We start from the raw sequence: 17,564 nt of genomic DNA on the forward strand, positions 1-17,564 counted from the left end.
GCAGCAGGAATTGAAGACTCTGGATGTGAGCAAGTTCCCCAGAACTCAAAGCTAGATCCTGCTCAAGGCACAGCCATGGCTCACCATCTCTGTTCCAATGTTTGCCATCAATACCATCTTGCATTTGCTGCTGCCATTGAAGTGATGCAATATTTCATTAAAAATAATGTCCTGGCAAATTGCAAGCACTCCCTGCACTCCTAAGCTCTGTGACACAGAGATAAGAAGAGTTTACCCAGGGGCTTTGGGACTGTTTGCAGTGGAAGGGGGTGGCACCAATGTAGCTGAGGAACAAGGGAACTTGATCTCCACTCTACAGAAGCAGGAAGGTAGGGAATGTAACCCAGTTAGAGCAAGCAGCCTTTGCGTTCCTGTCTGTGACTGAACTATACAAGAGGAGTACTATGCCCCCAAAGATTGAAACAAATGATTTTGAGCAGGAAACCTCTGGCAATGGGTGCAGGCTGTGAGACCGAGCTGGGGATTGACTCATTTGGGTCAGCGAAACTTGGGCTCTGTGCCACCCCTCAGTGATGCTGGGCTGTGAGAGCTACCACCAGAGGACATGGGCTTTCAGCACAGCAGGTCTGGGCTTTTGGCTGGCTGAAGCATGGCAAGGTGCTGGGTGCCCTTGCACCTGTGCGAGTGTGCGGTTTTCAAACACACAGGGTTGCACTGGGTGCTCCCTGTGAGCCTTCACTCCCTTGCCAGCTGAGCTGGAGATGGTATCAGCCCGCTCTCCTCCCCTTCCTCTTACGCAATGCAGCGTGGAGGGGAGTGACTTGATTTTTTTTCCCCTCTCTCTGGGAGTTGGTTTTCACTTCCTGCCCCTTCTGTGCTTTTGTCTGCACTGGACGCTGCTGAGGGCACACCTGAGAGGTGAAGGTGTAGGGGACCAGGGGGAGACCCCACTCCTGGCATCGGTCCATCTAAGGCCGCACAGGTGGGGGCCGGTAACGTCGGTTTGGGGGTGAGCTTGCAGGGTGGGGGGACACGTTGGCCACCTGGGGCAAATGGGGCCTTGGGCATGCTCCAGATCACTGCTCACCCCACGTTGGCAGGTACCTGGATACCATCCCTCTTAGCTTGTCTGTTTTTTCTCTCCCTTTAGGAAAGGACTAGGGTCACAAGGCGGGAAGGATCGGGTTGCCGAGATGACCAGAGGAAGACCAGGTCCACGGACCGGACTCTGGGTCTGCCTGGTGCTGGTAGCAAGGGTGGTCTTTGGTGAAGAGCAGGAGACAAAGCCCTTTGGAGAAATGTGCCTGGAGAACTTTACAGCAGGGATACCGGGTTTGGTGCTGGACACAGATGCCTCCGTTCAGAATGGAGCCACCTTCTTATCATCCCCCATGGTCCATCAGAGCAGGGACTGCATGAGGGCTTGCTGTAAGGACCCTGCTTGTAACCTGGCCCTTGTGGAGCAGGACCCAGCCTCAGAGGAAGACCACATCCGGGGCTGCTTTCTCCTCAACTGTCTCTATGAGCAGACATTTGTCTGCAGGTTCGCCAGGAAGGTCGGCTTTCTCAACTTCCTGAAGAGGGACGTCTACGATACCTACCACCAGGCAATACAGAAACATGGATCTAGTGGTAAGGAGTACATAAAGGATCTGTGCAAGCTGGGGGTAGGCAAGCACTGAGGGCTTTGGGCCTCATTTCTACCATTTCTTATTTGTGCTGCTGCATTTCATCAATTCACGATCTGTTCCAGTTTACTTATTAGTAAATAGAGCAGGAGCCATTCTGTAACCTATTTGAAACAGGTGGAGAGTGTGTTTACCAAATGCAGGCTGTATTTTTGATTCTTGACAAGGCAGAGAAAAATATATTGTTTTTCTTCTTTCTCCCTCCTTGTTCCTCCTACCCAGCCCTGTAAGGCTGGAAAGTGAAATCCTCTAAAATTGAAACATCCCTGTATTTAAAGGGCTGCATTAAGTTCCTAATTGCTTGGGGGCTGGAGACAGGGCACAACCTGCATACCTTTCCTTTTGCCACAGCCCCAGTCTTGTGAGGCCCCTCTGCGGGGCTTGTTGAGGCTGCTTGGTTTTGCTGGCTGGGTTTTGATCATGTCGCTTCCACTCTGGGTCTGTTTATCTCTTTCAGCCTCTGCTTACCTGCTCAGAAAGTTTGCACCAGGCCTAGAAATCCAGGTGAAAAACAAGTTAATCTGTACCTGGCCACCAGCCACGTGCTCTGTGATCTCCTTAAAATGCTGTGTTCCGAAACACTAAAACCAACTCCTCCTGTTGCTTCCTTCCTCCCTTGTTTTGGAGGAAGCCTAACAAGCCTCTGGCACGACTTGGTCTTTGGCAGCTTTAACCAGCTTACTGCCTGTGGAGGAATGGACAGAGCTTCCAGGAGATTTTCCTCAGCCCCCCAGCCCACCCCTGGTGCACAGTGCAGGTGCCCAGGGGAGCAGCTGAGTGCGTGACACTTGATCATGTGAGCTGCATAGTCTTGGATCTTCTGCTGGATGTGCCAGCCTGCAAGGCCAACAACTTTTGGCAGAGCAGAGGTGGCTCTCCTGTCTTCTCTTTCCCCTAGTTGCTTCCCACTGCATTTTAGGGCTTTCTGGTGAATCTCAGCTCCTTGTTGCAGAAGGCATTCCCATGCCTTTGCTCCAGGCTCAAAAGCCTTTCCACAGGGGTACAGCTAGTCATGCACTGAAAGCCACATCTCCAGGAGTAGAGGTGGCATGATAGCAGCTGCCTGAACTCCCACATGTTTTTCTGTAGGAGGAAAAGGTAATGCATCATCCTCAGTGCATCCTAGTTTCACAAGGTTAGATTGAAAATATGATGTGCTGTTGAGCAACGAGGTCCCTTCACCTCTGCAGACCAGCAGGCTGCAGCCCCCTCCCCAGGCTGCCCACAGCTGTGCAGGGCCAGCTCCCATGGTTGAGTGTGAGGTGGTAATGGTGGAGCAGAGGGACCACAGTGGAAATGGAGAACATGGTAGAAGTGCTCTATGAGCCCACCTGGCAGCAAAAAGGATGTTGGATGTGGGTTTTCCTTCCAGACCTGTTGTGGATACCTGAAGAGGCAGGGTGAAACTGAGGGTAAGGAAGATGTTTTTAGCACACTGGACTTTCCCCCTATGCTTTCCTCTTGGACCTAATTTTATGCTGCAGACAAAGATGTCTGCTCACTGTCGTGCTGCTCCTCTCTGAATGTGCAAAGCTTTGTGGCTGCTCTGGACCTGGGCTGTCATCGTCTCCAGGGCTGGGTGCCGAAGAGTGGTGGGGAACTGTATGATGCCCTTCTTTATATGCTGTCTAGTGTCCTCAGAGCCCCGAGGGTGTGCTCAGTGGCAATCTCCAGATGGGCTCTGCAAAAATGAGGATCAAAAGCATGCTTTTCTAGCCAATAGTGAAATATGTGTTTATGTGGCTTAGCACCCCAGTGGGTGATATTAAAAGAGAATGGCCACATGTTGCAGGACTCACAGTACTGCTACAATAGACTTGCTGGATTCAGAGGCTTATAACTTTTCACGTGGAGATAGGTAACACTGGAAAGAAAGCACAGCTGGGGACTGCTGAAAGACAGATTTAATTATGGAGTGTTTCCTGATGAAAGCAGCTAAAAGCTAGGAGAGGGAGACAGAGGAAGCATTGCATGTGGAAACGGCACAGGGTCAGGGCAGCCTTGGCGTGTGCCACTGCCATCCTGCTGAGGTGTTACAGCTTCAGAAAAAAAACCTCCAGGTATTGGCAACAGCAAAAGCTCCTGCTGCCATAACTAAGAAGCTCTACCCCCTTAAATCACTCCCCAGCCTGAACTTTGCTGCGAGTTTTCTGCCTGGCTCACTGGGGAGGGGCAGGCTCACCTGCACTTTGTTGGTAATCATGGAGGCCGGCGTTGAGGTAACCACCGTGAGCTTATTCTGGTCTGGGCAAACCAGTTCTGGGCGTGATGCTGGAAAATAACCTCCCTGAACCTTTGTCCGTTTCTTGAACCGAACCCTTTGTGGGGGTTGTGAAAGGCTGGATGACATGCTCCAAATGCCTGATCTGAATGGGAGACAGGTGGGCAGCAGGGAGAGTTTTGCAGCCCTGGCTGTGCTCCTGCCTGAGAGGCTCAGCCGAGCTCCTGGATTCCCCTCCTGCAAAGCTTCATGTCAATGAGTGTTGAGAGCTGCATAAGTTGTGGAGAATCTTCCGAGTGCCTTTTGGTTTGTGGGGGCCACAACGAGCCGTGCCAAGGCACAGTGTGGGCTGTGGGAGTGACGATAAACAAGCAGAGGCAATCTCAGCACATTCTGCTGTACTGAGATATCACTTTACAGTCTCAAGTACCCACGGCGTGGTATCATCTCTGTGAGTGCTGGAATGGAGAAAATCTGGTTTTCTGTGAATTTATGTCTCAAGGGCGGTAGTTGGAATGTGAGCACCAAAATAGAAATCCTCACACTGGGAGCTTTGCCTTCTGCAGGATTTTACCAGCATGTTCCTTTTCTGACAGCAGGGCCCCTGCTGGGGTCCCCTCCCACCCCTTTGCTTACTTTTACAGCCTTCATAGGATTTCTGTGTACTTTAGACTTCTGTTTCCTATCAACTTTGGTTCAGGTTTACTCACTGGTAGAGCTGAAGCCAAGTAAACCATTCGCTGAATAAGCCTTGAAGTGACCTGAAAATTTTTTGAAAAGCAAAAAACAGAAACTGAGACCTGAATGACCTATGAGACACTCAAATGTGCGAGATTTTAGCAGTGAGCATTTTGGATTTATTCTATTGAGTTTTTCTGCAGGATCAGCAAAAATGAAAGATAAATCTTTTTCCTATGTATTTTGATTGGAAGCTGAATTTGTCACTCGATGACATGACTCCAGCAGCTGGTGCCCCACAGAAAAGAGCATGACATGCAACAGCATCATAAAGCTTTAATATCCCCGTTAATTACAGACTTCTACAGAAACTTTCCAAAGAGCATTAGAACAAAGGCAGCTTTCATTTTTCAGACAGCCTTTCATAGCAAAAGGAGCTGAATGGAGAACTTCCCTTTCCAGAGCAGTTTGTTGGCATTGACCCCAGCTCAGTAAGCATTTGTCTATAAAGCTCAGGTGGAGAATGCCCACCTGCTTCATACAGTCAGTGATGAAAATACACCGATGTTGGTGAGCTTTCTCATATTCGAAGGAGAGAAAGTAGAGCCCTCTGAAAATGAAGTCCTTCATTTCTATGGAAAGATCCTCCTTGGCAGTCCCTGCACACAAGCAAACCCTCTGGCTTTCTGGGGATGAGCACACCTGGGGAATGTTGCTCACCAAAGATGGGATCTGGAGAGGTAGCTGACCCTGTAATCAGAACCAATCTTTTACTTCACTGTACAATCCATAACTCGAAGCAACTGAACCAACCTGCAGTAAAGCATTTTGTTGGTTTTCCTGGTGTTTTTTTTTTCTTTCTTTCTTTTTTTTTTTTTAAAGTGTGTGTGCTTAAAAATGTCAAGGAAAAGCATGACCTGGAGTTGCTGTAAGTTAACGACCAATCTGTGGCTCTGCAGAACGGGTCTTCCCCTGTGTCCGCCCCCACCTGATGAGCTCAGCCTGGCAGGAAGGCAGCAGGGAGCAGATTGCATTTCTCAAGGTTGTGCTCATGGCATCTGTTGGCCCAGCAGAACAGCAGGAGCATCCATTTCCAGAGCTCGTGGTGCTGTGTACCACATAGCTGTGGGGCTGTTGTGGGGCTAGCTTGTTTGGAGAGCACTGTCAGCTGAAGTCATTCCTTCGGCTACAAATGCTCCTGTGACCCTTGGCAAGATCTCTTGAAAATAAAACAAAACTCCATTTATTTATTCTGCCAGCCCTGCTCAAAGCCAAGAGGGTCAGGCTGGCCCAGCACAGTTTGGTGTCTTCCAGCTGTCCTTGTGCCTCACTGGGGCCAGTTTCTACCACTTTGGCAGGCAGCCCTTTGAGAGGAAGCAGCAGGGAGCAATGCCTCACCCAAAGGCCAAAGGATACTGGAGTGGGCACCTCTGCTTGTGATGAAAATGCCATTTTTCTGTCCTCTGCCTGTTTTGATGGCTGCTGCTGAAAGCCTTATCCTGTGGTGCTACATGAGGAGGACTAAAAGATAATGCTGGTGACATTCAGTAGGGAGCAGCTGGTGTAATAAAGTTAACCAGAAGCCCTGCAGCTGCAGGGTGATTAAGTTCTCACATAGCAAAAGGCAGCCTGACTCCTGAAATGAGGGAGGAGAGCTGCAGGTCTGCAGTTAGGAACAGTGCCCAAAGGGATGATTGATTTTGCTTGGTGTCTTCACCAAGTATCAAAAGATACTAGAAAATAGAAAATTCTGGATGGATATGTGGTCACTCTCACCTGGAGTACACGTTGCAAAACCTTCTATCCTGCTTAATTAATAGGTGAAAGAACTAAAAAATGGCTTGTTTTTAATATCAGCTTTGTTTGCATATATGCCTTATACATCAGGTCCCTTCTGTAGGCTCTAGCAAGGGTCAACAGGTGGGACATGAATCTAGAAATATAGCAGAAAATTAAGACCAGGTCTGAAACAGTGAAAGTAATTAACTGAGGGAATAGTTTTCCAACCAAAGGCTTTGGGCAGTAATCCTCCTGTTCAGTTCCAGTTGTATAAGAATGGCAGAGTGACACATCTAGATTGAAAATGAAAATTGATGCCTTTCCAAAAGGCACAGGTTGAACCTGACCATTGAGTCCTGGTATGGGAACTACCAGGTGGGGTTTTATGGTCTGAGCCAAGCAGAAGGCGTTCAGACCTTGGAGGAACAATGAGTCAAAAAAGGAACAATGAGTCAGGCTCACTGCGTGTCACTGTGCAGTCTGATCTTGCTGGCACTGGCAGAGATCAGTTTTCATCTCTTACGCTCACTGTTCGTAGAAGAGTTTAATGGACTGTGGGGGCTGCTGCTGAGTTAATTTGTGGAATGGGACAAAAAGTAAAAGTGGCATGAATAGCATTTGTGTGCTTTTTCTAAAGCTCCTGTGTCAGAGAGTGGGGCGGAAGATGAGATGGGATCCATTCACATCCATCCCCCCCTTGTACAGCTCCAGCTAAGTGCACAGTGCAGTGCGTAGAGCCAGCAGTAGGAATGAAGAGAGTCCATTCCACATTCTTTACCACCCACATCAGGTCATCTCCATTAGTGGTGGGGTGGAGATTGCTCTGTGCTGTTTGCGTGGCCTTCTTCCCACTGCTGAAAGCATGGAGGCTGTAGCCACAGGGAAAGCCTCCTCCTGGGATTTCTGTGGGCAGATGTGGCTCAAAAGGCACTGCCAGAGTGAGTTGTGGAGTTACTAAATGGCTGAGGGCAGCAGTAACGGTACTGATCACCTGCTGCTCACACAGGCTGCAAGAAGCACAGCTGTATTAAAGTGTATTCCTTTTAGTGAATGGCATCCATACTGATTTACTCTGGAAAAGTCCCCTTTTCTCATAATGTGGATAAGGACTGGAGCGCTGCCTCTATCAACGCTTTGCTCTGCTCTTCCTCCACAGATGACCGTCCTCCAATAGCCCATGCTGGCATGGACATGCGGGTGCAGCCAGGGGAGCCAGTGATGCTGAGAGGCACAGACAGCACAGATGACCACGGGATTGTCACGTATGAATGGAAACAGGTCCTCGGTGACCCCTCTGCGGAGATAAAGGTAAGGAGATGAACAAAGGAAACAATTTGGTCTGTGTCGCCTGCAGTCTGCTCTCTGTTGGGATCTCCAAATTTAGCTGAGCTGGAGCAGAAGCCAAGGCTTCTGACTAGCTCCAGCATCTCTAGGGCATGAACACGACTTTGTAGATGTTCAGTGGGGCTTGTGGTTTTAGAAGAACAAACAGTTGCTGTAAAACTTCTGCAAAATACTCCAGAAAGCCTTGAAGCTTGTATGGAGCTTTTGTGGCACCTTCTGGGAGACTTAGTATACCAGCCAATGGCTGACTTTGAAGAGTAGTAATATCTAGCTGTAGGAGATTGTGGAAATCTGGAGATGCTGCTCTCCTTTTTTGTTTCCCCTAGCCCAGCCAAAGCAACTTTTATGGAAAAAAAAAAACCCTCAAAAACAAAAACCCTAAGCCAAAGCACTGAGACATCGGAGCACTGGAACAGGCTGCCCAGGGAGGTGGTGGAGTCTCCTTCTCTGGAGATGTTCAAGACCTGCCTGGATGCCTACTTGTGTGACCTGCTGTAGGGAACCTGCTTTGGCAGGGGGGTTGGACTCCATGATCTCTGGAGGTCCCTTCCAACCCTTACAATTCTGTGATTCTGTGACATTTTTAAAGCCAGAATTCTGCTTGGGGATTTCCAGCCAAACTTGTTTCTTCCTAATACAGCAGAAACGTGGGCTTCATTCATCCTCTCATTACACGTGCCTTTTCTTCTTTTATTTTGCATTCTCAGAAGCTTGAAAAAGACCAGGCAGAAATCTCCAACCTACAGGTGGGCACTTACGTCTTCCAGCTTACTGTCACAGACACTGCCCAGCAGCAAGACTTCACCAACATCACCATCATAGTGCTGAATTCTGAGCAGACTGAAGGTGAGCCCACAGACATCTAGTTAGTGTGCCCGAGCTGGGGAGCTTTGCCAGCCCTTCTCTCGGGGCAGATGGGAAAAGAGCACAGGCAGCAGAGTGGGCTTGCATGTCAACATCTCACAATAAAAGCCTGCACCTGACAAACAGTGAAAGGTCTCTACATTCGTAGCTGTCTATTTTAGGGTTTTCTCATCCTCTTATAGAAGAGGTGGCCTACAATAGTCTGATCCTCTCTGCATGCCATTGCCTCCTCTACTGGATAACCCCAGAGTAGCTGGATTCTGAGGATACATCTGAGAGCAAAAGAGAAGAACCCAAAAGGATTTGTTGACTCCGTGGTTTTATTGTGAAGGGCCTAATTCCCTTAAGCCACAGAACAGGTGAAGTCATCTGTGTGATGTTCAGAATGGCCCCGGGGTTACCTATATGTTTTACTATAATGGCCTTTTTTAATGATCAAAGTACTCAGCATTATAACTGCACTGGGGCAATGAATTCTTGGACAAATGCTGGCCTAGCTGTCAAGCAGAAAATTTCTTCTTGTGCCTCAAGAACCATAAAACTAAAAGAACATCCATATCAAGTCACTCTGTCAGAAATCTAGTGCACTGCATCCAACAGTGCCCAGAGTTTAACACTAGATAATAGCAAGAACATGACATGCTGTCAGTAAACCTTTGCTGTGCTTGGCTAGCCACCAAGGAATTTGCAGCCTTTTTAAGCAAATAGGGTGTCTTTGTATTCAATATCCATGAATGAATCTTCACACAGCAGCAGCATCCTGAAGCAAGGAGTTTCACAGCTGAACTCTTTGCTGTTTGCTTTTATGAATATGGCACCTCCTAATTTGATTTTGTACTCTGTCCTCTCGTATAAGAAAACACATTATGTGATTCCCTATTTGCCTTCCCCTTGCCACTCACATTTTGTAATTTTTTTTCAGACAAACATCCACACTGTTGACAAACTTTCCTTTGGAAGATTTTCTTTTCTCTATGTGAAGGTAAAACATGCTAACCAGATCCTCTTATTTTAACTCTGTTGATAGAGCATTGCTTGACTCCAAAGAAGGTTGGTTGGTGTCGAGGCTCTTTTCCACGTTGGTTTTATGACCCAACTCTTCAGCAGTGTCAGGAGTTCATTTTTGGCGGCTGCAAACCTAACAAGAATAACTATTTACGGGAAGAGGAATGTAAACTTGCCTGCAGGAATGTTAAAGGTGAGTCTGCTTCAAAAATCAGCCCCTTCTTTTTCATAGGATCTGGATGTCCCTATGGGCAAGGACTGCACCTTTGTGGCTAGCAGATATTGTCTGGAGAGCTGAGGAGATGAGGCTGATGAGGGTCCCACAGTGCCCAGCTCCTGGCTCTCTGTTCCCCTGGTTGATGCCAGACTAGCTTCCTTTAGCAACAATCATCACCACTGGCCACATGTTGGTGTAACTAACCAGGGCAGGCATCAGCAAGAACTGGCTCCTTCTGGCACAACGTCTTCAGTGCCAGGTGTTCCTGGTATGTCCCTGGCTGCACAGACCCTCACCAAATTTTCATCCAGCATCCTTAATCTAAATTCTGTATTTCTACTCCTCACCACTACAGGGCTTTGTTCCAGAAAAGGCACATTTCTTAGGGGAAACATGAAGCAATATAAAGCTGATTCTATGCTGACAAAGCAGCGTGGTGGTAAATTAACTTTATTTTTTCCCTTGTCTCTTCAGGCTCTGTCAGCGGGCGACAAATGCCAGGTAAGCCTCCTGCTCCTCTATATAATCTTGCTGTAAGCTCAGGCTTAGTGTCTCATATCCATTCCTGTGGCTTTTTGATTAGCACTCAGTGTGGAAAATGAGGTGTCGGGAACTAATTTCTTTGCCAAGCCTTTCACTTTCATATCATAGGATAATTCAGGTTGGAAATTGTGCCTGGGGTGCAACCCACTACTCAGAGTAGGGCCAGCTTTGAGTTATGTCAGGATGCTTAGGGCTCTGTTCAAGCCACTTTTGGGTATCCCTGAGGAAGGAGATTTTATGTTCTCTCTGGGCAGCCCTCATATTTATTTTCCCTTCTATTCAAATCAGTTTCCCTTATTGGATCATTTGTCTGTTGCTGCTCGCCCTTTTACTGTGCATCTCCAAAAAGGGTCTGTCTTTTTCAAAACTTCACACTAGGTCATGTGCTCCAGTCTCTTGCTGCATCTTTGCTGCTTCACTCCATCATGCTGGTGTCTGTTGTGCACTGGAGAGCTCAGACTTGGGCAGAGCACTGATCAGCTGGGACCACCTCAGGGGCAGAGGAGGATGGCCAGTTGTCTCTGCTGGCTCTCCCAGCCTGCTGTGCAGTTGGACATCCTTGCCACAAGAGCTCTCTGCTGATTCACGTTCACTATGTCCACCTTGACTCCCAGGGCTGTTCTGTACAAATCCTTTATCACTTCTTGGTGTCCAGATGCTGTTCTTGTGTGGAGTTTTCTATCTCAGGTGTGGGATGTTTAACTCTCTGCTTTGTCTTTGCATTTGCCTTTGTGCTTTATGAGCAGAGCTGGAAGCTTTCTCCTGCCTGCCCAGCCCTCGCTGCATGGCACTGAGTTCCCTGCTTCCTCCATCTTTGGTATTGCTCACAAAATTCTAAGTGGTCTTCCCCATATGCGGCTTCTCTGCCCCAGACTCTGCCCTTAAGCCAAGGACCAGGGAGTCCAGTGGGCACTCCTTCCCAGTGAACACTGAGCCAAAGAAGGTATTGAGTACTTCCTCCGTGTCTGGTTCTTTTGTCACCGGGTCCCCATGGTGACTGGGGCATTACCATGCCTTGCCTCCAGCTTCTGCGGGCTTCTGTTTTGAGAGGAAGCATGGCTGTTCCCTGAGCACTGCTTGGCTTATAAGCAAGAAATGATTTTCTTCTTTTTTGACTTAAGTGGCACAGAAGAGAGACCTTTGCCAGCCCTTTCACTGCTTTTTAAGTCCTTCATAACACATCTGTGTGGCAGGGAAAATGAGCAAATTTTAATGAACTATCTGAACTGTTTCTGACACAGTATGCAATGGGAATTGTCAGGCCTCCTCGTTCAGATGCAAGGATGGCTGCTGCATTGATGCCTATCTGGAGTGTGATGAAACTCCAGACTGTGCTGATGGATCAGACGAGGTGTATTGTGAACAATGTAAGTTCTTCACATTCTGGCTTAGAAAACTTAGTATCCGCACAGGGATGACTGCAGTGCTCAATGCTTGACTCTGCTTTTTGTTGCTCTGTATTCTCCTGACCCTGCATGAGCTCTCACTATTGCCATATTTTCAGGTTCTGCCATCTCCCTTATCTCTGACTGCTACAGCTGATCTCCCCGCTGGGATTTTTCCTTCTACTGTCTTCCCTGTCCCTGCCTGTAAGACTTCAGAGTCTGCCTTCCCCTCCCCTGCCAATGTTTTATTTCTGGATGATCATACCTTCTCTCCTAGTTGATGGAGGTGGGAAATTAAACCATGACTTCTCCCAGTTGGTTCAGCATCAAAATCCCCTTAACATCCTCACATTATGCTAACGTAAATGCACAGTGGTGAACTGCCAAAGTCTGTAATCTCCCTCTCTCCTTCTCACAAAATTCATGTAATCTCTTCCCTATGTGTGGCTATTTTGTTACCTTCCCAGGCTTCTTGTTTTGCCCTCACTTATTTCCCAGACCAGTAGTTCTTAAAACCTGGAGTGAGAGCATCTTCCCCTTTTTTTTCTTGGTGGAAAAATCTAAGAAAGTTGAACTCAAATTGGAAATCATTTCTAGTTACTACTCTGTGTTTTCCCATGTTCCTCTCATAACTTTGAGCTATCTAAGAACCTCAGAGTATATCTCCTTTTCCCTGGCTTGTTGTAGCAAATAAATGTGCAGGAATGCCCTAAGATTAACATAAAATATTTCTCTTGCAGATGCTCGTGAGTTCAATAGACTGCAGAAAATCAATGTCACACATAAGCAAGGTACACACTGTCAGGAGCACTTTGGCTGACGTCTGCCAGCTCTTGCCTTTTCCTTCAGCCCAGTATTGGTAGTGGCAGCTCACCTTGGCCTTGCCAACTTGAGCAGCTGCCAGATGGGTGGTGGGCACCCAAGTGCTATAGGTCTGCCTTTGCTACAGTGCTTGTGCTCTTCTATCATGAGCAGAAGTTGGTGCTCTGGTAAGACGCTGCTTGGGCTACAGCATCTCTCCTTTGCTTTGCCAGCTCACTGCGTGGACTTGCCTGACACTGGACAGTGCACAGACAGCATCCCTCGCTGGTACTATAATCCCTTCTCTGAGAAATGCGACCGCTTCACCTACGGGGGCTGTGGTGGCAACATGAACAACTTTGAAGAAGAGGAAGAGTGCATGAAATCATGTTCAGGCGTCACAAGTAAGCAGGAATAGTGAGGGCTGGAATACAGATCAGACTTGGAAAATCCATCCAGATTAAGTTCTGTGGTGACAAAGAGGCAGTGACTTGGAGCCTTTAGACAAGGCAGCTCTGTTCTCAAGTCCTGGCCATGCCCCACAATGTTCTGCAATGTATTGACTGCTTATGGGGAACAACGCATGTCTACAGCATGTCTGTAGTACAGCCTGTCATTTGTCAGAGCTGGAGAAATTCTGTGGATGCTAATGTTCAGAAAGGTACAGAGTAGCATGACAAAACTAGCTAGAGTCATGGTGTGACCTTTCCAAAGAATATAATTTTCTAGCTTGGCTCCAGTTCTCCACAAGTGGGAGGAGAGAAATGAAGAAAATTCTCCATACTAGGGAGAAGTTCTAAACAATCAAGAGGGAAAAATTTCACACTGCAGTGCTCTGCAGGCGTTGCTGTGGAGGCCAACAGCATAAATAGGAGGAATTCTGACACTGCATGCATCCAGTCATTTCACAGTACTGGAAATACGCTCCTCTGAAACCTGTCTCAGCCCTTGTTCCTCTTAAAACTCTTCTTCTTACTCCCAATTCAGAAAGAGATGCCATTGGTCGGAGATGGGAAACATTTGAACCTCACAGTGATACGTTGAGTGAGTAACAGTATGATAATTGATACGGTGATATGATGATATGTGATATGATAAGTGAGTAACAGTTCCTCATACAGAGTTTATTTGTTGCTTTTGCTGTCCTGAAAAATACTTTGCCCTTCCTTGGAAATATTACCCTTTTTACCTATTTCCTGTGCCCCTTCTGAGACTAAGGGAGTAGTGCAGTATTTGTAGGATGCTAGCAGGGGCTAGAGAGATTTTTCAGTGGACCATGCACCTTTGGTCCAATTCCTGCTTTGTCTGTGACTCTGTAGATCATTGCAGAGGCTCCTCATTTCTTTTCCATCAACATCCATGAATGCTGCAGTGTCATCACATCAAAAAATGTCACACAAAATTCCTCCTCAGGGCCACATTTACAAAAAGGACCACTAAATTCTGCAAAAAAGAATGCCCAAGTGAGCATGTGAATAATGTTGGATGCTAGATTGGGGTGAAGTCTGATTACCCTATCAACCCTCAGAGCTGTATGCTCACAACACTGCTACAAGTTCTTTCTCAACACATTCACCACCGCACCTCACTCCCATGGCATTCTCCTGGCCAGGAGTGCTCCCTGTGACCTCACTTTGTGGCCTCTACATTGTTGTATGGAGAAAATCCAGCACTGGAGAAGAGTTTGACATTTAAAGATGTGCCAAATGGCCAACTCTGCCAAAGTCACCAAATAGCCTTTAGAGGGCGTGGTGCATCCAAGAAATGATGGAAGCTGTGATCTGGGAGAACAGAAATACTCTTACCAGACCCTTTTCCATGTAGCTGTCTTTCTCACTTAGTTTTGCAATGCCCACCCTGCTGTCAGCCCACCCCTTCTCCTCTTTTCCAGCACAGCTTCTCCAGCAGCTTTTGTGCTTGTTCGTAGTGTGCTGCTGCAGAGCTTGTGGAGCAGACCTCCTAACTTGTTCACATTCATGTGTCCCCTGCAGGTGCCTTTGAAGTGGTGATTGCTGTGCTCCTTGGGATCTGCATCATGGTGGTTCTGGCCATCATAGGCTACTTCTTCCTGAAGAGCAGAAGGAAGAGCAGCCGCCGCCGCCAGCCAACCACTGCTACCAACTCGACCCTGTCCACTACAGAGGACACCGAGCATCTGTTTTACAACGGTGCCACCAAACCAGTCTGACCTGCTCCAGTCTCTCTCCCAGCCACACACTGGGACATTCCCAAGAACTTCTGGAGTTTTGCTTTTAAATGGGGGCCTCGGCCTGGAGGGCTCTTTCTTAGAAGACATTGGTAGCCTGAGGCCAAGATCTAGCCGTGATTTGGCAGTAATGTGGCTAAATTGACGTGGCTAAATGATTGTGGTGGCTAAACGGCTGCTCTGGACTCAGGACCTGGGAGCATTCTGATGCTCTCTGAGGTCTATCTCTTCCTAACCTCAAGCAATCCAGTGAAACTTTGAATGACATCTTTCTTCTTGCTCAAATCTGGAGCACAGCTCAGCTCTGCTTACTGAAGGACCCTGAGATTGAATCTGTGTAGCATTCATAACGGTGAATGGTACAAGCTCACCATGGCCAGCAATTTTTTGTTTGCAGTGCTGCTTCCTGCCACTTGGCTTCAGATTTTCTACCCTTTCTCCCAAACCTTTGCCAAGTTGCCCTGCCTTCCAGCTGTCCTCCTGGTCGTGGTGAGCCCTGCGCAGGCTGCGTGCTTCTGGTAACCGGCCAGTCCTGGGCTGGACCTGTTCTGAGCCCTGCAATACTTTCCAGTGGTTTCTGTTCTCAAGACAGAAGGAAAAACAAATAACCTGTTTTAATCACTAGGCTTTGCTTTTTAACAGAAAAGCACACCTAGTTTTTCTGCCTGGCTGCCATGTTGCAGCCACCTACATACAGTATGTGTCCTCCACTTTGTGAGTTGCCCTGATTGCTTTTCCAGTGTTCAGTCTGACCCTGAACATGCTCACAAAATACCTATTTATTCTCACATGAAATGAAAGGGAATGCCCAAACTTTTTCTGCTGATGCTGAAGGGAGGGCAGAAGGATCAAGCTCCCCATTGCTGCTGTGGTGCCAGCTAGTGTTGCCCATGGGAAATCTCTGCTCCCAAGGAAACCTTGGGGAAAGCACTGCTTGCAGTGTGGGAAATATGCTTGAGGGAGGAAGGGAAGGAGAGGTTGCTGGGGAGAAGCACAGTGAAGGGATGTTTGAAGGAACCAGAGGGTTTCCTGGAGGCACTGATGCCATCTGTGTGGTCCTGGCTGTGCCAGTGAGCAGAGCTGGTAGCTGATGCTTCCTCCAGGAAGCTTGTGCTGCTGCTTCAGTGTTACTACCCTCTCCACAGCCTCTCTCTCACCTGAGTCCCTGGCATCAGGAGCATGGCCAGCGAATGTCCCCAGATGTCCTTCCTGCTGGCCTGTCCCTCTTTGTGCAAGATGAACCTACCCTGGGGGGCCCAGAGCTCATCCCTGGGCCTGTGGCAGCATGTAACAGCTCCACCACACTGAGGTGCTGTGTTTTCCCCATGGCCGATGAAGCAGGATGCCACCAGCTTTGCATGGCTGCATCTCCAGCATCAGGCTTGTGCCTCTGGATGCTGAGGGTTTCTGTTGTGAACAGAAGCTGATGTTTCTGTAGTCCCTGGTATGCTCAGTCTGGCGTGGGATTGGTACCAGTCCCTGAACCCCCTTTGCCTGCTGCTCCTGGAAAACTGCTGTGAAAAGAGAGGAAATCAGGGTGTGTGATGTGTTTGTGTGTGTGTGCGTGTGTGTGTAATAAAGCACAAATTTATGTACAGATTTTAGTTTAAATTCTTGGACCCTTTCAAGGCTGGAAGGGAGGAAATGGCTGCCCACAACATGGTGGCAATCCAGCTGCCTCTCCGCTGTTGCAGGAAGGCTTGTTTGATTCCGCCATGGCTTTTCATGGCCTATCTTGTATCATTTCTTCCATCGCTGTTTTTCTTCCAGCCTATGCAATAAACTTACCATCCTGATTTACTTTTTGTGCACCCTCTCTGATAATACTAGTTGCAATAAATGGGAATTGTTTGTCTTATCTGACTTGGGAGTGGTGTCTGAGAAGCAATGACCCGTGGAGGGGAAGGTGCCGTTCCCATGCCTGCTATCTCCCACCCTTTCATCTGCAGGTGTTGCTGCAGCCAGGTCCTGCGGTTTGGGGGAAGAGGGGCACACCACGAACAGGTGAATGCAGCAGGTAGGGTTAACCAGAGAGAGCAGTCCTTCCTTGGGAGTGCTGAGAGTGAGATCATTGCCCACTAATTCAGAGAGATGAGGCAGGGTGTAACCTGAAACTGGGCTCCAGCTGGTCAGACTGGTTCTGGTCTGAAACCAAGAGCAGACACTGCACTTCAAACAGAACCTGCTCGAGCTGCATCTCTGGGCTGACGATGGCTCAGGCACAAGATAATAGTGATGGATGTGCATTAAACTTCACTGAACAGGCAGCACAGGGTGTCCCAGCACTGCTCCCCTTCACATGAAGCTTTTCTTAGCTGCATGCTATGCTTTGCTATCATTGTCACCCCTCTCCCAACACCACGCCCCCCACACACACACCTGCTGTCCTGTCCAGCTGCTGGCACCCACATTGCCCTTGTGTGCACTCTGGAGACACACTGGCCTGCTGATGGAGTCACCAGTCCTGGTGTGGAGTGGGCAACTCATGGTGGACGCTGGAAGCCAAGGCTGTCTCTCTTGACATATCCTAAGAGAGAAGGCTATGTTATTACACTCTCATTCACTTAAGGCACATCATTGTGTTTTAAGCTGTGATGGAGGACACGAGGGTCATCAGGAAGTCATTACAACACAGCACAGGGAAGCTCAGAGCCTCTGTTACTGCTCAGCTGCACACCCGAGCCCTGCAAGCCCAAGTTGCACCGTGTGGGGTCACCCTGCCCTGCCTGCATACCCTGCTGCGAGCAGAGCTCTGGCTGCCTGCTTCTGCCTGACAGCGTGCAACTCCTGCTCTCCCCCTGCCTGCAGCCAGAGACAAGCAGCTATGTGCTGCCTTGATCTTTTCGGGGCAGAGCCATGTCACCCCATGGCA

General features: G+C 48.4%; 1 protein-coding gene across 3 annotated transcripts; it reads left to right on the plus strand.

Moving 5' to 3' along the window:
- Window positions 1-793: 793 nt before the first annotated feature.
- SPINT1 (serine peptidase inhibitor, Kunitz type 1) lies at window positions 794-16,555 on the plus strand. Of its 3 annotated transcripts, XM_042814352.1 has the most exons (11): window positions 794-943; window positions 1,112-1,593; window positions 7,484-7,635; window positions 8,379-8,517; window positions 9,563-9,733; window positions 10,232-10,258; window positions 11,542-11,667; window positions 12,426-12,476; window positions 12,720-12,890; window positions 13,474-13,530; window positions 14,478-16,555. In XM_042814352.1, the coding sequence occupies exons 2-11, from the start codon at window positions 1,155-1,157 to the stop codon at window positions 14,672-14,674; spliced, it is 1,530 nt and encodes a 509-aa protein (XP_042670286.1). In that variant the 5' UTR covers window positions 794-943; window positions 1,112-1,154; the 3' UTR covers window positions 14,675-16,555. The 3 variants fall into 3 exon arrangements, with proteins under 3 accessions (XP_042670286.1, XP_042670287.1, XP_042670288.1); XM_042814353.1 differs by lacking the exon at window positions 11,542-11,667; XM_042814354.1 differs by lacking the exons at window positions 11,542-11,667; window positions 12,426-12,476.
- Window positions 16,556-17,564: the final 1,009 nt, after the last annotated feature.

This window comes from Centrocercus urophasianus, unplaced genomic scaffold (genome assembly GCF_019232065.1).
Source record: "Centrocercus urophasianus isolate 14NV4802_14NV808 unplaced genomic scaffold, USGS_Curo_1.0 seq_14, whole genome shotgun sequence".
In the NCBI taxonomy this organism is placed as follows: Eukaryota; Metazoa; Chordata; class Aves; order Galliformes; family Phasianidae; genus Centrocercus; species Centrocercus urophasianus.